This window comes from Tamandua tetradactyla, chromosome 11 (genome assembly GCF_023851605.1).
Source record: "Tamandua tetradactyla isolate mTamTet1 chromosome 11, mTamTet1.pri, whole genome shotgun sequence".
Lineage (NCBI taxonomy): Eukaryota > Metazoa > Chordata > Mammalia > Pilosa > Myrmecophagidae > Tamandua > Tamandua tetradactyla.
The window spans coordinates 92,738,009-92,760,491 of NC_135337.1; the positions used below are offsets into that span (position 1 = coordinate 92,738,009).

The following is a 22,483-nucleotide window of genomic DNA, read 5'->3' on the forward strand; positions in this document are numbered from 1 at the left end:
ACCTATTCAAGTCCAGAGATCATAATTAAGTGCAGCTGATGAAAATCACAAGGAGGCAAATTGAAGGTCATAGTGGCATCATCCTTAATTGTAATTAAATAGAATGTAAAAGGGAAATAAGGGGGCTTCCTATAAATGAAGGCATCCACTGATGTTTGCCTCTTAAACCATAATCTGTGTATTAACCACTTGGTCACTCGGGAAACAGAGATACTGATTCAGTATGGCCTGGAATTCTGTATTTCTAACAATCTCCAAGATGATGCTGATGGTGGTGGTTCATAGACCATACTTTAAATTACTGTACTATAGGTGATTGTATCTCAGAGAGATTGGGCAAGGAATGTTGACTTTTAGGAGTAGGTTATGGTTAGGAACTAGTTTGCTAACTGTGGTGGGGCAGAAAGAGAATGGCAGCTTTTTAAATCATCTGAATTTGTTCAGTTATATTGAATATTATCCACTAACAAAATACAAAACTTTATTATTTTTATTTGTAACATATAATATATATATGTGTTTATGTTATGTGAAAAATATAATAAATAATAGTACCATTGGATTATGATGCTGATTTTAAAATATAATTCTTGTGTATTCCCTGACAGCCACACAAGCTACACGGAACCCGAAAACCAAACACAGGTTTCAGAATTTTTTCTCCTTGGTCTCTCAGACAAGACAGAGCTGCAGCCCTTCCTCTTTGGACTGTTTCTGTCAATGTACCTGGTCACCTTCACTGGTAATCTGTCATCATCTTGGTCACAATCTCTGCCCCTCACCTTCACACTTCCATGTACTTCTTTCTTGCTAACTTGTCCTTTTATGACATCTGTTTCACTTCTACCACCATCCCGAAGATGCTGGTGAACCTCTATACCCAGGACAAGACAATCACCTATGAAGGATGCCTCATGCAAATGTATTTCTTCATACTTTTTGCAGAGTTGGACATGTTCTTCCTCTCTATAATGGTGTAAGACTGTTTAGTGGCCACCTGCTACCCCCTACACTAAATGATAATCATGAATCCATGGCTGTGCAGTTTGCTGGTACTGGCATCCTGGATCATGGGTGTACTGGACTCTCTGCTTCGTGGTTTACTGGCATTGTGATTGTCTTTCTGTACTGAATTGAAGATTCCCCACTTCTTCTGTGAAGTCAACCAGGTTATTCAACTTGCCTGTTCTGGCACACTCCTTAACACCATAGAGATGTATATTGCCACCGGGCTGATGGGCATTATTCCTCTCATTGGCATCCTTTTTTCTTATTCCCAGATTGTATCCTCCATACTGAGAATTTCTTCAGCAAGTGGGAAGTATAAGGTATTTTCCACATGTGGGTCTCACCTGTCAGTTGTTTCTTTGTTCTATGGTACATGTCCTGGGGTCTACTTCAGTTCTGCTGCTACCCAAACACCCAGGGCTAATGCAATAGCTTCAGTGATATACACTGCTGTCACACCCATGCTGAACCCTTTTATCTACAGTCTGAGGAACAAGGACATAAAGGGAGCCATGAAAAATCTTTTTGGTTTTGTCAATTTTAATGTATGACAGGGAAACCTGTCTTGTGGCAGGGCAGGGGTCTGTGAGTAATTAGAGCAGGATTGCATCCAGAAATCCTGATTTGTAATGTCTCTAAATATTTGTTCCTTAATTTGTAGACATGAAATAAATTACCTTCACATGCACTCTATATTTTCTAGTACTTTATTTTAAATATATCTAAAATGATATTCTTGGGTGGGCCACAGTGCTCAGCAGGCAGAGTTCTCGCCTGGCATGCCAGAGACCCAGGTTCAGTTCCTGGTGCCTACCCATGCTAAAAAAAAAAACAAAAGCAAACAAACAAACAAAAAAACTCTAGCTCTCATGTCTCCAATCCCTTCTGACTTGCTGTTCTTTTCCTTTTTAAAAAGTAATTTCCAACTTTGAAACAGCATTAACATGAATGTACCCATTTATTTCAAGGGGTAATGATCATTTTTTAAAGTAAACCATCTTGACAACAATTAATTTGTGTGTGTGGGGGATAACTGTGAGGTAGGATTCAAATTCTAAGAGATAATAAAGATTTGGAACATAAGTTTTTTCTACTGGTTACATTTTTTGTTATCATGCTCTCTTCTTCTTTATTATCTTTGAGTCAACCTCTCTTTTCTATATCAGTAATTTCACCTCATTTTGATAATAATTTAGACTGCAAATACTTTTTTATTCTGTAAGACAATTCCAACTTAGTTCCCTCACTGACAGATTTTCTTTTACTTAACAATGCTTTGTATGACAATAAATTATGTTATTACTTCCATTCAATCTACTCAAGTTTATATTAACTCTCAAGTATTGATAAAATTAACATTTATCTTCAAGAAGATTCATCTAACTTTCATTCCTGGGGTCAGAGTTTCAACTTCATCAATCAGTGAACTTGGACTCTTCCCTGATAATGTCTGGGTGAATCACAGCATCTTTGGAGATACTGGAGTGTATCACTCAGGTTTCTAAGAGAAATAGATCTAACAGGAGATAGCTGTAAATATGAGATTTATAAAGCTGCTTCATACAACCTTGGGAATGGAAGAGTTCAAAATCTATATGGCACACTATGAAACTGACAGCTCTGATGAAGGGTCTTGATGAACTCCATAGGAGAGGCTTGTTCACTGAAGAAGCAGTGAAAAAGTCTCCTTTCTTCTGTAATAATCCCAAGCTGATTGGATTGACTCATTTGTGGGAGACACGCCCTTGCCTGATCACAGACCAAGCCAGCCACTGTTGCAGTCAACTGACAGGTGGTTTTATAAACCAACCTTCCTATTTATCAATCAGCTATGAAACATCCTGGCAGCAATGATCAGGCCAGTGCTTGCCTGCCCAAACACCTGGGCACGTAACCTGGCCAAGTTGACAGCAGAAACTAACAATCTCAGTCTGCCCCTTGTCAACTTGGCAGCTATACACAACACCTTAAAACATGCTTAATTTCCAAATAGAACACAATCACAGACAGATGCTTCACCTAACAATACTCAACTGTCCTGCATACAAGCAGAAATACACTACATCTCTCAAGAGCAGGGTGCAAGTCCTTAGGTAACATTCACTCTTAAGCTTCATATCTTATGGCTTAATAATGGAGTGACAATGTGCACATCCAACCTTATGGCTTGGTGAGTCAGACAACACCCAGCTCATGATAAGCATCTCAGGACTCATGAGAACTTGGTGGCCTATGGTTAAGTATTCAGTCTCTACTAAGGCCCAGTAGCAGGCTACAAGTTGTTTCTTAAAAGGAGAGTAGTTGTCTCCTGTAGATTTAAAGGTTTTGTTCCAAAATCCTAAGGGTCTGCATTCTCCTAAATGGGTTGCCAAAGGCTCCAGACAGCATCCCTATTTGTCACTGGCACTTCCAGCACCATTGGATCTGCTGGATCATATGACCCAAGTGTCAGAACAGGTTGCAAAGAAGCCTGGACATGTTGCAGTGCCTTCTCTTGTTCTGGTTCCAACTCAAAACTTTTCTGCTCACTTTGTAAATGGGCTGGAGTATCACACCAAGTGAAGAATATGTTCTCCCCCAAATCCAAGGAGCCCAACTAGGCATTGTACCTATTTCTTGTTTATAGGAGGAGCCCAATTCAACAGATTATTTTTCACCTAATAAAGTATATCTTGATAAACCCCCACCACTGGGCACCTAGAAGTTTCAGAGAGGTGGAAGGTCCCTGCATTTTTTTGGATTTATCTCTCATCACCTGATGCACAATGCCCTGCCAATAAGTCTAGAGCAGTCTTGCTCACTATGTCTAATCACCAGGATACCATCAAAGTAACGGACCAGTGTGATGCATTTTGGGAGAGAGAAATGATCAAGGTCCCTGGGGTCAAGATTATGACATAGAGCTAGGAAAGTTGAAATACCCCTGAAGTAGGACTGTGAAGGCATACTGATGGCCTGAATTGAAGCTGTTTTTGGTGATCCCAACTGACAGCTATTTAAAAAGAGCATTTGCTAGATCAATAACTCCATACCAGGTTCCAGGCAATGTGTTGATTTACTCAAGCCATTATACCAAAACTGGAATGGCAAATGGATTTGTAATCACAACCTGCTAACAATTACAATAATCCACCTTCATTCTCCAAATCCCTTCTTTTTTCTGCACAGTCCAAATAGAGGAGTTGAACAGAAAGTTGCAGTGGGAATCATCACCCCTGCATCTTTCAAGTTATTGAGATTGGCACTAAACTCTGCAATTCTCTGGAATATGGTATTGCTTCTGATTCGCTATTTTTCTAGGTAGAGACAATTCTGGTGGCTTCCACTTGGGCTTTCCTACCATATTATCCCTCACTACATGAGTCAGAGAGCCAGTGTGGGGATTCCGTCTGTTTCACAGTATGTCAATTCCAATTATGCATTCTGCAACAAGAGAAATGATCACAGAATGGGTCTGGGGGCCCACTGCATCAGCTGTGAGTAGGACCTGAGCTAAAATTCCAATGAACACCTGACCTGCACAAGTCCCTATCCTGACAGGTGGACCAGAGTGACATTTTGTATCTTCTCAAATTTGTGTTACTTCTCAGCCAGTGTCCAATAATCCATGAAATATCTGATCATTTTCTTTTCCCCAGTACACAGTCACCCTGGTAAAAGGCCTTAAGACTCCTTGTGGCAGGTTGAAAGGAATGTTAACAGTGTAAATTTTGGGCAGTGTAAAAGGGTCTATAACTGTTTATATTATCATACTGATGACACCACTCTCTGATGAAACTAGAGAAACAGCAGCAAACTAACCCTAAAGCAAGCACAAGAAAAGAAATAAAGATTAAGATGGAAATATATATATTGGGGAGCAAAAGACAATACTAAATAAAACTAAAATTTGGATCTTTGAGAATATCAACAAGATTGACAAACCCTTAGAATGATAAAGTCAAAGGGAAGATGCAAATAAATGAAATCAGAAAGGAGAAGGGGGTCATTAATATGGAATGGAGAGGAATTAAAAAAAACATAAGATGATACTTTAAACAACTGCATGTCAACAAACTAATCAACTTAGATGAAATGGACAATTTCCTAGAAACACATGAACAATGTATACTTATCTGAGAAGAAATAAAAGACCTCAACAAACCAATTACAAGTAAAGAGATTGAGTCATCAAACACCTCACTACAAAGAAAAGCCCAGACAGAGATGGTCACACAGGGAAATTTTACCAAACATTACAAGGAAAATTAACACCATTCTTGCTCAAGCTTTTCCAAGAAATTGAAGAAAAGGTAACACTACCTAACTTATTCTGGAAGCAAATATCGCTCTTACACCAAACCCTGCTAAAACTACCACAAGCAAGGAAAACTAAATATCAATCTTCCTAATGAATATCGGAGTAAAATTTTTCACAAAATACTTGCAAATCGAATCTAACAGCACATTAAATGAAATATATAACACAGCCAAGAATTACACACTGCAGGCATGAAAGGGTGGTTCAAGAAAAGAAAATCAATCAATGTAATGCAACACATTAACAAACTGAAAGGGAAAATCACATAACCATATCTAGCATCATAATTAATGGTGAGAGACTGAATGCTCTCCCCCTAAGATCAGAAATGACATTTGGATGTCCCCTGTCATCACTGTTACTTCAACATTGTACTAGAAGTTCTATCTAGAGAAACTAGACAAGTAAGATAAATGAAAAGCATCCAAATAGGAAAGGAAGAAGTAAAACTTTCATTATTTGCATATGGCATGATCCTATATTTGAAAAATCCCAAGAAATGTATGACAAAACTACTGGAGCTAATAAATTTAGCAATTTAGTGGGATACAAGATTAATGAGCAAAGATCAGTAGTGTTTCTATGTGCTAATAATAACTTAATTTCCTTTCCTATTAAAAAAAGGGGACCTAACTAGGTGGAAGGAGAGTCTATGTTCATGCATAGGAAGGCTAACTTTCATTAACGTGTCAGTTCTACCCAGATTAATATACAGATTCAATACAATGCCAAACAAAATTCCAACAATCTACTTATAGACTTTGAAAAGATAGATATTAATTTGTTTGGAAGGGAAAGGGGCTTTGAATATCCAAAAGCATCATTAAAAAAAAGTACACAAGATGGCATCTTAGTAATGTGTGCGTTTTAGTTCGTCCTCCAGAACAACTACTAAATAACCAGAAACAGTACAGAACAGCTCCCAGAGCCACAATAGTGACCAGACACACAGCGTACCCCAGTCTGGACCAGCTGGACCAACTGTGAGTCTCCAGAACAGTGAGTTCCCCAAGCTGTGGCAGTTCCCCAAGCCACGGAGGCCAGTGCCCAGCGCCCCTCCCCCACAGACGGCTTTCTGGAGGGGAAGGAAAGAGACTCTAACAGTAGCAGGGAATGAGTCCAACCAAACACCAATTGTGGCATTAATAAATAAATTCTGAATACTAAAAATATGCCCCCAGCTCAGGCAAAACTGGTCAAGGTGGAGGTCGTCTATTGGGCTAACCAAAAAAAGAGAAAAGGGGACAAAACATAAGCTTTTGTGGCTGTTTCTACAGAAGCTTGGCTGCCTCTGGATTCAGCAGTGGGATTACACAGGCTGCAACTGCCCCAGGCATATGCAGAAACAGGTTGCTTTCAGAGCTGTCTCCCACCAGAGCCTTCCCCAGGGGAGGGATGAAACACAACTCAGGTGGAATCCCTCTCTCAAGGAATTCAGACCCCAGGGCTAGGCAATTTGAAGCCATTAAAACCAGCCTACAGCCTTTCTTCTGACTCTACCACGCCCACTGCAGGGAGAGCTTTCCAAAGTTAAAGGAGCCACAACACTTTTGCTGGTGGGACCGACAGACAGACAAGCACCACATACTGGGCAGGATAAGAAAAACAGAGCCCAGAGACTACAAAGGAAAGTCTTTCAACCTGCTGGGTCTCACACTCAGGGAAAACTGATGCAGGTGACTCTTACCCCAAAAGGAGGCCAGTTTAGTCCGGGAAAACTCAGCTGGAGTCTGTAATACGTATGTAGACCCTCCTAAGAGTGGGGAGGGAAAAGGCAACTTACAAGCAGGACAATAAACAAGAAAACAAGTACTGAAAAATTACCCTCTGTCAAACAAAACTTAAGCTAGAGGCCAAGAAAAAGCTGAACTGAAGGTCAAAGAACAGATAGGCAACAAACTCATCTAGCAAGAAAATCCTAGGTAAGATAAGTGAAAGCAATCTCCAGAATAAACTAATTAAGGTAATTAAATGTTGAGAAGCCAGCAAAAAACAACAAATCACACCAGGAAAATTGAAGATATGGCCCAGTCAAAGGAACAAACCAATAGCTTAAATGAGATACAGGAGCTGAAGCAAGTAATTCTGAATATATGAACAGAAATGGAAAACCTCATCAAAAACCAAATCAATGAATTGAGGGAGGACATGAAGAAGGCAAGGAATGAACAAAAAGTAGAAAGGGAAAGTCTGAAAAAACAAATCACAGAACTTATGGGAATGAAAGATACAGTAGAAGAGATGAAAAATACAATGGAAACCTACAATGGTAGATTTCAAGCGACAGAAGATAGAATCAGTGAACTGGAGGATGGAACATCTGAACTCCAAAAAGAAACAGAAACTATAAGGAAAAGAATGGAAAAATATGAGCAGGGACTCAGGGAATTGAATGATAATATGAAATACACAAATATACGTGTTGTGGGTGTCCCAGAAGGAGAAGAGAAGGGGAAAGGAGGAGAAAAACTAATGGAAGAAATTATCACTGAAAATTTCCCAACTCTTATGAAAGACCTAAAATTACAGATCCAAGAAGTGCAGCATACCCCAAAGAGAATAGATCCAAATAGACATTCTCCAAGACACTTGCTGGTCAGAATGTCAGAGGTCAAAGAGAAAGAGAGGATCTTGAAAGCAGCAAGAGAATAGCAATCCATCACATATAAGGGAAACCCAATAAGACTATGTGTAGATTTCTCAGCAGAAACCATGGAGGCGAGAAGACTGTGGGATGATATATTTAAATCACTAAAAGAGAAAAACTGCCAACCAAGAATTCTATATCCAGTAATATTGTCCTTCAAAAATGAGGGAGAGATTAAAACATTTTCAGACAAAAAGTCACTAGAGAATTTGTGACCAAGAGACCAGCTCTGGAAGAAATACTAAAGGGAGCACTAGAGACAGATGCAAAAAGACAGAAGAGAGAGGTGTGGGAAAGAGTGTAGAAGGAAGGAAAATTAGATATGACATATAAAATACAAAAGGCAAAATGGTAGAGGAAAGTACTACCCAAACAGTAATAATACTAAATGTTAATAGACTGAACTCCCCAATCAAAAGACATAGACTGGCAGAATGGATTAAAAAACAGGATTCTTCTATATGCTGTCTACAGAAAACACATCTTTTTAGACCCATAGATAAACACAGGTTGAAAGTGAAAGGTTGGGAAAAGATATTTCATGCAAATAACAGTCAGAAAAGAGCAGGAGTAGCTATACTAATATCCAACAAATTAGACTTCAAATGTAAAACAGTTAAAAGAGACAAAGAAGGATACTATCTATTAATAAAAGGAACAATTAAACAAGAAGACATAACAATCATAAATACTTATGCCCCAAACCAGAATGCCCCAAATACATGAGGCATACACGGAAAATACTGAAAACGGAAATAGACACATCTACCATAATAGTTGGAGACTTCAATTCCCCACTCTCATCAATGGACAGAACATCTAGACAGAGGATCAACAAAGAAACAGATAATTTGAATATTACAATAAATGAGCGAGACTTAACAGACATTTATAGGACATTACACACCACAACAGTAGGATACACCTTTTTATCAAGTATTCATGGGTCATTCTCAAAATAGATCATATGCTGTGTCACAAAGCAAGTCTCAACAAATTTAAAACGATTGAAATCATACACAACACTTTCTCAGATCATAAAGGAATGAAGTTGGAAATCAATAATAGGCAGAGTGTCAGAAAATTCACAAATACGTGGAGGTTCAACAACACATTCTTAAACAACCAGTGGGTCAAGGAAGAAATTACAAGAGAAATTAGTAAATATCTCGAGGTGAATGAAAATGAAAACACAGCATATCAAAACTTATGGGATGCAGCAAAGGCAGTGCTAAGAAGGAAATTTATTGCCCTAAATGCCTATATCAAAAAAGATGAAAGGGCAAAAATTCAGGAATTAACTGTCCACTTGGAAGAACTGTAGAAAGAACAGCAAACTAACCCCAAAGCAAGCAAAAGGAAAGAAATAACAAAGATTAGAACAGAAATAAATGAAATTGAGAACATGAAAACAATAGAGAAAATCAATAAGACCAGAAGTTGGTTCTATGAGAAAATCAACAAGATTGACGGGCCCTTAGCAAGATTGACAAAAAGAAGAAGAGAGAGGATGCAAATAAAAAAGATCAGAAATGGAAGAGAAGACATAATCACTGACCTCATGGAAATAAAGGAGGTAATAACAGAATACTGCGAACAACTTTATGCTAATAAATACAACAATGTAGATGAAATGGACAAGTTCCTAGAAAGACATGAGCAACCAACTTTGACTGAAGAAGGAATAGATGACCTCAACAAACCAATCACAAGTAAAGAAATTGAATCAGTCATTCAAAAGCTTCCCAAAAAGAAAAGCCCAGGACCAGATGGCTTCACATGTGAATTCTACCAAACATTCCAGAAAGAATTAGTACCAACTCTCCTCAAACTCTTCAAAAAAATTGAAGTGGAGGGAAAGCTACCTAATTCATTGTGTGAAGCCAACATCACCCTAATCCCTAAACCAGGCAAAGATATTACAAAAAAAAGAAAACTACAGACCAATCTCTCTAATGAGTATAGATGCAAAAATCCTCAACAAAATTCTAGCATATCGAATTCAGGAACACATTAAAAGAATTATACGTCATGACCAAGTAGGTTTCATCCCAGGTATGCAAGGATGGTTCAACATAAGAAAATCAATTAATGTAATACACCATATCAACAAATCAAAGCAGAAAAATCACATGATCATCTCAATTGATGTAGAGAAGACATTTGACAAGATTCAACATCCTTTCCTGTTGAAAACACTTCAAAGGATAGCAATACAAGGGAACTTCCTTAAAATGATAAAGGCAATATATAAAAAATCCACAGCTAATATCATCCTCAATGGGGAAAAATGAAAACTTTACCCCTAAAATCAGGAACAAGACAAGGATGTTCACTATCACCACTGTTATTCAACATCGTGTTGGAAGTTCTACCCAGAGCAATAGGCAAGAAAAAGAAATACAAGGAATCAAAATTGGAAAGGAAGAAGTAAAACTATCACTGTTTGCAAATGATATGATACTATACATCAAAAACCCTGAAAAATCCACAGCAAACTACTACAGCTAATAAACGAGTACAGCAAAGTGGCAGGTTACAAGATGAACATTCAAAAATCTGTAGTGTTTCTATACACTAGTAATAACAATCTGAGGGGGAAATTAAGAAACGAATTCCATTTACAATTGCAACTAAAAGAATAAAATTCTTAGGAATAAATTTAACTAAAGAGACAAAAGAACTATACAAAGAAAACTACAAGAAACTGTTAAAAGAAATCACAGAAGACCTAAATAGATGGAAGGGCATACCATATTCATGGATTGGAAGACTAAATATAGTTAAGATGTCAATTCTACCTAAATTGATTTACAGATTCAATGCAATACCAATCAAAATCCCAACAACTTACTTTTCAGAAATAGAAAAACCAATAAGCAAATTTATCTGGATGGGCAGGGTGCCCCGAATTGCTAAAAGTATCTTGAGGGAAAAAAACGAAGCTGGAGGTCTCATGCTGCCTGACTGTAAGGCATATTATGAAGACACAGTGGTCAAAACAGCATGGTACTGGCATAAAGATAGATATATTGACCAATGAAATTGAATAAAGTGCTCAGATATAGACCCTCTCATCTATGGACATTTGACCTTTGATAAGGCAGTCAAGTCAACTCACCTGGGACAGAACAGTCTCTTCAATAAATGGTGCCTAGAGAACTGGATATCCATATGCAGAATAATGAAAGAGGACCTGTATCTCACACCCTATACAAAAGTTAACTCAAAATGGATCAAAGATCTAAACATTAGGTCTAAGACCATAAAACAGTTAGAGGAAAATGTAGGGAGATGTCTTATGAATCTTACAATTGGAGGCGGTTTTATGGACCTTACAACTAAAGCAAGAACACAGAAGAAAGAAACAAATAGATGGGAGCTCCTCAAAATGAAACACTTTTGTGCATCAAAGAACTTCATCAAGAAAGTAAAAAGACAGCCTACACAGTGGGAGACAGTATTTGGAAATGACATATCAGATAAAGGTCTAGTATCCAGAATTTATAAAGAGATTGTTCAACTCAACATCAAAAAGACAGCCAATCCAATTACACATGGGAAAAAGACTTGAACAGACACCTATCAGAAGAGGAAATACAAATGGCCAAAAGACACATGAAGAGATGCTCAATGTCCCTGGCCATTAGAGAAATGCAAATCAAAACCACAATGAGATATCATCTCACACCCACCAGAATAGGCATTATCAACAAAACAGAAAATGACAAGTGCTGGAGAGGATGTGGAGAAAGAGGCACACTTATCCACTGTTGGTGGGAATGTCAAATGGTGCAACCACTGTGGAAGGCAGTTTGGTGGTTCCTCAAAAAGCTGAATATAGAATTGCCATATGACCCAACAATAGCATTGCTAGGTATCTACTCAGAGGACTTAAGGGCAAAGACACAAACGGACATTTGAACACCAATGTTTATAGCAGCATTATTTACCACTGCAAGGAGGTGGAAACAATGTCCATCAACAGAAGAGTGACTAAATAAATTGTGGTATATACATACGATGGAATATTATGCAGCTCTAAGACCAAATAAACCTATGACATATATAACAACATGGATGGACCTGGAGAACATTATGCTGAGTGAGTCTAGCCAAAAACTAAAGGACAAATACTGTATGGTCTCACTGATATGAACCGACATTAGTGAATAAACTTGGAATATATCACTGGTAACAGAGACCATCAGGAGATAGAAATACGGTAATATAGTGGGTAATTGGAGCTGAAGGGATACAGACTGTGCAACAGGACTGGATAGAAAAACTCAGAAATGGACAGCACAATAGTACCTAACTGTAATGTAATTATGTTAAAACACTGAAGGAAACTGCATGTGAGAATGATAGAGGGAGGAGGGCTGGGGACATAAATGAAATCAGAAAGAAAGATAGATGTTAAAGATCGAGATGGTATTTTCTAGGAATATCTAGAGTGTATAATAATAGTGAAATGTACAATGTACAAATTTTAAAAATGTTTTGGCATTAGGAAGAACAAAGGAATATCATTATTGCAGGGTGCTGAAAATAAATGATAATTTATACTTTAAAATGTCACCTCATGTGTGAGTCTAAAGCCAAAAATGTTTTTTTGTTACAAAATTTAGATTTTGACTAGAGCATTTCCTAATATACCTCATGTAGATAGTTTGATTGAGTGTCATAAGTACTTGGAATCTCAGGTAGCACATGAGATATTGTTGGTTTGTCCAGAGTGATCCCCTGATGAATCCCAGAATGATTTGATCAGTGACTGGAAAAGTATTTGCAAGCCCCCTTCGGGCAATGGTGAGAGTGGGGAGAAATTCAATTTCCCCAAGTTGAATTCTTGATTTTCTCACAAGCAGTGTGGACAACCAAAGCTATAGGCTGAGCCCCCACTCTTGGGGTTTGTTCACATGAATCTTAACCCCACAAAGGATAGGTTAAGTCTACTTAAAATTTAGGCCTAAGCGTCACCCCAAGTTGAACCTCCTTTGTTGCTCAGATGTGGCCTCTCTCTCCAGCCAATATGATGAGCAGTCTCAACACCCTCCCCCTCTCTGAATGAGACATGACTCCCAGGGGTGTGGACCATCCTGGCAACGTGGGACAAAGATACTGGAATGAACTGAGACCCAGCATCAAAGGACTGAGAAAAACCCTAGAATGAGCTAAAAATTAACATCAAAGGATTGAGAGAACCTTCTTGACCAAAAGGGGGAAGAGTAATATGAGACAAAGTGTCAATGGCTGAGAGATTCCAAACAGAGTCGAGATGTTATCTTGGAGGTTATTCTTATGCAGTAAGTAGATATCACCTTGTTGTTCAAGATGTAGTGGAGAGGCTGGAGGGAATTGCCTGAAAATGCAGTGCTGTGTTCCAGTAGACATGTTTCTTGATGATGATTGAACAACGATATAGCTTTCACAATGAGACTCTGGGAATGTGAAAATCTTATATCTGATGCTCCTTTTAGCTACTATATAAACAGAAGAGTAGAACATATGGAATAAAAATAAATAATAGGGGGAACAAATGTTAAAATAAATTCAGTTTGAAATAGTGGTAAATGAAAGTGAGGGATAAGGGGTATAGTACATATAGTTTTTTTCACTATTACCATTTTATTTCTTTTTCTGTTGTCTTTTTATTTCTTTTTCTAAATCGATGCAAATGTACTAAGAAATAATGAATATGCAACTATGTGATGATATTAAGAATTACTGATTTTATATGTAGAATGGAATTATATCTAAATGTTTTGTTTGTTAATTTTTTAATTAATAAAAAATTTAAAAAAAGAAGTGCAAAGTGGGAAGACTTACATTTCATGACTTTAAAACTTATTATAATGCCACAGTGGTCGAACAGCATGATATTGGCATAAAGATACAATATTGATCAATGGAATCAAATTGAGAGGTCTGGAATAAGCCATTAGGTCTATGGTCATTTTATTTTATTTTTTGATAAGGTCTCCAGAGCTATTGCACTGGAACAGAGTAGTATCTTCAATAAATGTGGCTGGCATAACTGGATATCCATATCCAAAGAAATAAAAGAGAACCCTACCTCATTCCCTATACAAAAATTAACTCAACGTGGATCAAGGACCTAAATGTAAGAACCAATATCATACAATTCCTAAGAAAATATATGGAAACATCTTTAAGACCTGGTGATAGGAGATATCTTATTGAACCTTACACTAAAACCACCAGCAACTAAAGATAAAACAGATAAATGGAAACTCCTCAAGATTTAACACTTCTTCCCCTCAAAAGACATTGTCAAATAGGTGAAGAGCAGCCCACACAGTGGAAAAGAATATTTGTTAACCATATATCTGATAAAGGTTTGACATCCAGTACATGGAAAGAAATCCTACAACTCAACAACAAAAGGACAAACAACCTAATTATCAAATGAAAATGGATATGAATAGACATTTTTCCAGAGGTAATGCAAATGGCTAAAAAGCCCATGAATGGATGTTAATCTTCATTTGCTATTAGGGAAATGCAAATCAAAACCACAATGAGATGTCATCCCAGACTTCTAAGACTGGCTACTATTAAACAAACAGGAAACTACAAATGTTGGAGAGGATGTCTGGAAATAGGAACACTTACTGCTAGGGGGAATTTAATGGTACTGCCACTGAGGAAGGCAGGTTGGCACTTCCTCAGGACATTAAACATTAAGTTGCCTTACAACACACCAATTCCACTACTCAGTATATACCCAGAAGATGTGAAAGCAGGGACGTGACAGACATTCTCACACTGATGCACACAGTGGCATTATTCAGAATTGGAAAAAGATGGAAACAACTGAAGAGTCCATCAAAAAATGAGTGGATAAACAAAGTGTAGTATATATATATATATATATATACACACACAAAATGTAGTATATATATATAATATAGGATGGAATGCTATATAGCAGTAAGAAGGAATGAGGTGCTGAAGCATATGACAATATGGATCTATCTTGAGAACTTAAGCTTGAGTGAAATAAGCCAGAAACAAAGAGACAGCTATTGTATTGCACTAACATGAACTAAAACATGTAAACTCAGAGGTTTTCTTAAAGTATGTTTATATTCATAAAAAGTAAATCTTTCACCTTCTTACTAAGTTTTGTTTATTTTGTTCATTCACAAAACATGTTATCAGCTTTGAAATTAACACCGTACAAAGTAGTGTGAGAACATATAAAGAACTTCATTAATATTAGGTACTTCCCTTCATATTTAATGCTCCTTTTAGGCTACAATCTAATTCTCATATTCTCAATGGCTGCCTGTAGGCAACACTTCTCAGACGCTATTTCATATACACTTTTTTCATCCTTTTTCACTGTAAAAAATAACATTTCAGAGTTTGATATGGGTAACAAGTCCACAGTTTTAGGCTTTAATTCTAGCTGCTCCAAGACACTGGAGACTTAAAGAAAGACCAATATAATGATTCAGCAATCACTTTGTCAAATCCTATCTACTCTATCATAATTCCACATTCTCCTTGGATCTTTCTCCTACTCTTAAGGGATATTTGGGCTGTACCCATTCTAATTTTTTTTTAGGTTGGAAAAGGCTGTTAATAATAGGAGATAGGGAGATGGAAATGGTTGATGTTCTGGAGAGTCTTGTCCCTCTCTGGGTTTCAAGACTTGTGTGGCCTAGGAACACATCTAGAGGTTGTAGGTTTCTGGAAAGCAATCATAGTGATGGAACCTTTGTAGAATCTCAGATAAAGCCCTAGGTGACATTTAGGGTTGGCAGGAATGGTGTTGGTTCAGGTTTGGCAAACCGTGATAAATAGAAGTGTCTAGTTGAAACTTGCATAAGAGTAGCCTCTTGACTTTATTTGAATAATCTCAGTCACTTATACTTTATTTGTTACACTTCTATGCCTTTGGTAAGAAAGGCATTATTGTCAATCCCATGATGCCAGGCCAGGCTCATCACTGGATGTCACTTCCCACGTTGTCAGGGAGATTTTCACCTTTGAATGTCATGTCCCAAGTATGGGAGATGCTAATAATTTAACTTGGAAAATAGGACTAAGAGAAAAAGAGGCCACATGCGAGCAATGAAGAGGTCCTCTGGAAGTAACTTCTAGGATATCACTATAGGTAGGCTATAGGAAAACTTCTCTTCTATATAAATAAGCTTCAAAGGAGCAAGTCTCAAGATCATGGGCTTGGCCTATTGACTTGGTAGACCCTAATGTTTGAGACAGTGTCAGGAGTTTCCCTAGTGGAAAAGTTTAATAGCTCCATATTTTTTCTTCTTACTCTCAGGAGATTGCCAATACTTTTTAATTATCTGCTCAACATACTCTAAGATGTATCCAGGCATTATATTAAGCTTTTACTAGTCCTCATTCTCATTCTGAGCTTCTTGTGTTTGGATTGTTTAAATACTGTATCCAGACAAGTTGAGTTAGATTATGTGCTACAGAAATTTTAGGTTCTGGACAAAATAAAGCTCTCTTCCTTTGGTTTTGTAGAGTAGGTGAAGTTCTACAATACTGGCAATGTCTTCTCAATCCCTGTACTCTGATTTACCTCATTCCTGACCTGATCAACTTCATTTTTATCTGACTGCAGCCTGATATCTGCTTCAGTTTATTTTACAGCTGTTGTATGTGGCAATGCTGACCTTCAACATTGGAGAATTCCTACTCTGGATCTGAGGTGTCACACAGGTACACCAATTTCCAGGGAAATACCAGACGATACATACATAGTACAGCCCCTCAAAATCTAGAAATAACAATTGCTACTCCAGACTAAATGTGACTGCCATTAGAGGTACAATCTAGACTCCAATTTTCTTATAAGTATTTTCTACACGAGACCATACAACATTGGCTCTCCTGTCTCTGGGAATTTTGCATCACATAATATCCCACAGGTTCACTCACAACATTGCATGCCTCTCAACTTCTTTCCTTTCTATAACAGCACAATGTTCAATTGTAATTATATCCCAGAGCTTGCCATTCTACCTCTCAGTCAGTGTATCTACCCTTCAGCCACGTCCATCCATTGGGCATAATGTATAATGACCGAAGTCAATAGTCAATCAGTACTCTCAATTTCAGATAATTTTTAGTGTTCCAAAGAGAAAGATAAACAAAAAACAAACCTTCACCCAATAGGAAATTCAAACCTCCCCATAACTCTTACCCCCCCCATTGTGTACCCCGGGTGTTGCTATGGTACTGTTGCTGTTTTTGAGTTAAACATAGCTCAGAGCATGCAATAGCAGTTTCCCCTATACCCTGATATTATAAAATCTTTGTACAAGAGCCCTACCTTTGAAATAATTCATGCAAGAACTTGTTTATATTTGTAGTGTTAATTTGTTGAATATATGCCTCTATACAACACCTTTCATTCATGTTCACCTTCAATATAGCAATGTTACTTATAGACCCACTGTTGAACTGCCTTCACTTCTGTCTATTCACTTACAATGAAGTTCAACCTCATTAGATAATCTTTCACCCATTTCTGGCTTCCACATATTTCTAGGTCCCTTTTTTTCTGTATTGCAAGCCTCTGAGTTAATATATACCATGGTTATAAAAGCAAAATCATACATTATCTATCCTTTTGTGTCTGGCTTATTTCAGTCAACATTTTGACCTCAAGGCTCATCTGTGCTGTCAAATATTTCAGGACCTCATTTAATCTTACTGTTGCATATTATTCCATCGTACATATGTACCATATTTCATTTACTTGCTCATCTGTGTATGTGCACTTGGATTGTTTCCATCTTTTGCAACTGTGAATAATGCTGTTATGAATGTCGGTGTCCAAATATCCGTTTTTAGAATGGATTTTTCTGAGAATCATATGAGACAATCCCTATCAAGTTACTGAGTGTGGGTAATGATAATGCCAATATTATCCCTTCATAAACAAACACTTTATAATGAAGGAATAAATGCCACTTATTTACTTGCATTAGAGCCAGGACATTCCTAATAAACTGGGGAAAAGCACTGATAAGACAAAGGATGCACTGCTTATGTTTTAACTTCAACAAGCACAGTTTTGTCCTTTGTTGAAGAGGGAAATATAATGTTCTTGGGAGAAAATCATGGCCAGAATGTTCTCCTCATGTTAATGCTTTGGAGATTGAAGGGACTAGTGAGGATGGATTTGTCAGTCATATACATGATTAAAACCTTAATTAAAAAGATGAGAAAGATGCTATAAATGTGAGATCATTACAAGTCAGTTGAGTCCATGATGCTGGGGAGTGAAAAAAGGTGGAATCACCTGATGCAACCTGATCTCTAGGGAACAGAAAGTCAGCAAGAACGTTTTTATTCTCTCATGACCAGTGTTTCAAAGGGAACTGGTGGCTCAATTGTGAGGCAGCAAGGAAATGTGCTAATTAGAGACACAGAGAGAAATGTACTAATGGGGATCAGAGGGGAAAATGCTGGGAAGCACCTAAAGAAATGCTGTAAATATTTTTCCTTCTGCTGTCTCTCACCCTGGGCAGTCTTGGCTGGATAGGACATGGTTGTCTCTTTGTAGCCTCAAGTCTGGCTGGGGGGCTGACAACTTGACTCTTTTTATGTGTCTTGTCTAATGACAGAGATTCAATGTGCAATGTCAACCTCCCACAAAGAAATTTGAACTTTCACAGGGAGACCTTCCTTTCAGAGCTCTCATCCAGGTGAGTTGGTGAGCCCAGTAGAGGATGAGGAAAAGTGTCAGGGAGAATGGATGCCAAGACTTTTTATCTGAAGTCATCTAAGAGTCAGTGCAGCACATCCAGATCTGTGAAGTCTCCTGGCTTGTGTGCTTGTTTGAGAAACAAAGTATTGTATTTATTTAAAATGTTCTTTAAATTCATTTCTGTGTGAATGCACAAGTATGCATACATCTCAATGGAAATGCAGAGGTAAACAATGCTTGTGTAGTTTCTGTTCATTTGGATGTTATATTATACTAGAGAAGTCAGAGTTCAGTGAAGTAAGTTCATGTGATAAAATGTTCTCAGGGATACATCATTGGAAGAAAGATAAATCCTGGTAATAGTTGTGGTTTTGCAGGTCTTTATATAGAATGTTCAGAGAAGCCCTTTGCATATTGTGTAAGGTACTTTACTAACTGGATTGTATCCATTAGACTGTCAAAAAAGAGATCAAACCCCAAAGCCCAAGAATAATAAAGAGAAAGTGCCATGAAAGCAAACTGAAAACGGGACCTGCTTCATCCACTTTCAGATCATGTTAAAAATCAGTGTGATCTAATAAATATGGGACAAGAACTTCAATTAAAGGTAGATCAAGGCAAGATGTGGAGACCATGAAAAGGCAGGTGCCCCCAAGACCATCTGCTCTGCCTGTGGTTGTATATTCTGGAGGAGCTTCACCTCCCAGGCTGACTCCCTGTTCTCTCTCCAACATTGCTTTTTTCATTTGGCCTACCATTTATAAGCCCATTTCACCCATGAGTAGGGACTGGCCATCCTTTTAAATTTATTTTCCCTTTAGTGACATGGTTTCCAAAAATTGTTGCTAATTTCCCAGAGCAGGGAAAACTTTTTTTACGTTGTGATCCACAATGCACTTTTGCATATATGATACAACACAGAGCATACATATATAAAACACACACACACAAAAATCATGCACAGCATGAACTGAAAACACATAGAGAGGTAATAAAAGAACCTTCAGAAATAAATCATTGTATACCCATGGTATGTGTGTTCCATTGTAATATATGTATGGATGTCTATCATTCCATGCTAATTAAGAAAATGTGTCTTTTGACTCAAATGGGAAAGGATCTCAGAATATAGAATTTATACTTCCAGCATTTTCTCCACAGCATTTTAAACACCTTCTTCCTTCTTCTCTTTCACTCACTGTTGAAATTTGCAGTGAAGACACAATCTTCTATTGGTTCACTATATATGCATATATTTAATCTTCTACCATTTTAACTCAGGCACCAACTGGATTAAATATGTAGAACATTGCTATATCCCCAAGTTGTTCACAACATAGCTGGGCAAAAAGATATGAAATTCAATAAAGGCAGAATACTCTCATAGAAGCTTCCATCCAAATTAATTGCAAGAAAGAACGTGTGGTCTTCCAGTCATGATGTTAAAAGAAAAGGCTCACCAAACAATGATTCCAAGCATACCTGAATGAGGATTTGGAGTTTCCCCATAAGGAGGGAGAGAAAATTCCCAATTGCCTGAGTGGGAGAAATCACCATAGAGGGAAGCAGACATGTAAAAGTGCTGAGCTTTGAGTCTACCCATGCTGATAAAGGTGCCAGTCAAGGTCAAGGTCATAGAGGCGGTAATCAAGGTCGTAGAGGCCACAGTGGGTTGTGTGCTTCTCTGTGTGTGTGTGTCAGAGTGTAGTAAGTGGGCATGTGTTTGTGTCCTTGTGTGCACTTGCATGTGTTTGTTGTGCTCAGAGCAGGACAGCCTGACTTATATTCCAAAATATGTTCTTTATAATCCAAACTGCACAATGCAAATGCATATTTGGAAATAAAGAGCATAGTCCATTCTATTGGTGTGGAATCCTTATAAACCAATTTAATAAAGGAGAAGAGGTACAACATTTGGCTTAGTGACTCTGTCCTGCAGTTTCAGCAGCAGTGTGGCCACCTCATTGTAAACCTTCTCTGACATCTTATCTTCTTTTATCTCTCTCCCCCTTGCTCCCTCTCTTGACCATGTTGGCTCCTTGTTGACCTTGAGCATCAGAAATAGGCTCCCCCCAGGTCATTTACTCTGGACATTCTCTCATCTGGTCACACATTTCTCCAGGTTTCTCATTGTCTCCCAACATCTCATCAGAGAGGCCTCTGCTGAAATGTCACCTTGTCTCCTGATCTTGTTTGGACATTAATACAAAATGACATGCCCACTTCACTTCTCCTTTTTTTCAGCTCCTGTATTCTTTTCTATAAAAAGATATTTGTTGATATGTTATAAAGCTATTATGTATTTATCTGCATTCTTCTCCTTCATCAGATTGTGGGGTCTGTTGTGTGTCAGCCCTGGGTTCCTATTGCCTAGAAAGTGCCTGGCATATCTTTTTCTTCTCTTTATTTTTTCCTGAAATCAAGAAAACGCCAAGAGTGGGAGATGAAATCCCATTCAAAGCTGCCTTCAGATGTCCCCTAACCTAAGCAACTTGATGCAAGAACAAAATATGGAAATATATTTCAGGAATGACTATTGAAATTATAGCATGTCCACTAGACTTGTGATGCTGATTTGGGAGAAAATGAGCTTTGTTCCTTTTCTCTTTCTTCCTGGGTAAGCAGTCACATGGAATCTGGAAATAAAACTCCAATTTCAGAATTTTGTCTTCTGGGCTTTTCTGAGGAACAAGAACTGCAGACTTTGCTCTTTGGGATCTTCCTCTCCATGTACCTGGTCACCATCTTTGGAAACCTGCTCATCTTCCTGGCCACCATCACTGACTCCCACCTCCACACGCCCATGTACTTCTTCCTCTCCAACCTGTCCTTTATCGACATCTGTGTGTCCTCCACCACCATCCCAAAGATGCTGGTGAACATCCAGACACACAGTAAAGTCATAACCTATGCAGGATGCCTCACACAGATGTCCTTTTTCATATTTTATGCAGTGTTGGATGACTTCCTCCTGGTTGTGATGGCCTATGATCGCTTCGTGGCCATCTGTCACCCCTTGCACTACATGGTCATCATGAACCCCCAGCTCTGTGTCCTACTGGTTCTGGGGTCCTGGACCTTGAGTGCCCTGAATTCTTTCTTACAAATCTCAGTGGTGTTGCAGCTCTCCTTTTGTTCACACTTGGAAATCCCCCACTTTTTCTGTGAACTTAATCAGATGGTCCTACTTGCCTGTTCTGACACTTTCGTCAGTTACATAGTGATTTACATGACAACTGTGCTGGTGGGTGTCAGCTCCCTCACTGGGATCTTATTGTCTTATTCCAAGATTGTTTCCTCCATAGGTTCAATCTCAACTGCTCAGGGGAAGTTCAGAGCATTTTCCACCTGTGCATCTCATCTCTCAGTGGTCTCCTTATTTTATTGTACAAGCCTTGGGGTTTACTTTAGTTCTGCGGCTGCACAGAGCACAGATTCTAATGCAGCAGCCTCCGTGATGTACGCTGTGGTTACACCCATGCTGAATCCCTTTATCTACAGTCTCAGGAACAAAGATATCAAAAGGGCTCTGGGCAACCTCTTTGGAAGGATGTATTAAAGCATCATTAATTATGGGTTTGAGAGGGTGATTTTATAATCAGTGCTCAAAGAGAGATCCAGAAATTATGATTTTTTTGATCAAGAAGCTGGGAGTATGAACTGTCTCTTTCTATTTATTCATCATTTCAATTTGTTGGATTTTAGACCTCTTCCTTTATTAAGATTTCTCTATCAATTACATAGTGAACATTTTCCTTTTTGTATTTTTTCCTACTTTTTCTATGTGGATAAGAAGCAACTTGCAAAT

General features: G+C 38.1%; 1 protein-coding gene and 1 pseudogene across 1 annotated transcript; both read left to right on the forward strand.

Annotated features, from left to right (window-relative positions):
• The first annotated feature begins 746 nt into the window (after positions 1–746).
• On the forward strand, positions 747–1,559 carry LOC143649248 (olfactory receptor 7A10-like; annotated as a pseudogene).
• A 19,745-nt stretch (positions 1,560–21,304) lies between these two features.
• Positions 21,305–22,234, forward strand: LOC143649249 (olfactory receptor 7A5-like). Its single transcript, XM_077119414.1, has one exon. It carries the CDS (start codon positions 21,305–21,307, stop codon positions 22,232–22,234), a length of 930 nt encoding a protein of 309 aa, XP_076975529.1.
• Positions 22,235–22,483: the final 249 nt, after the last annotated feature.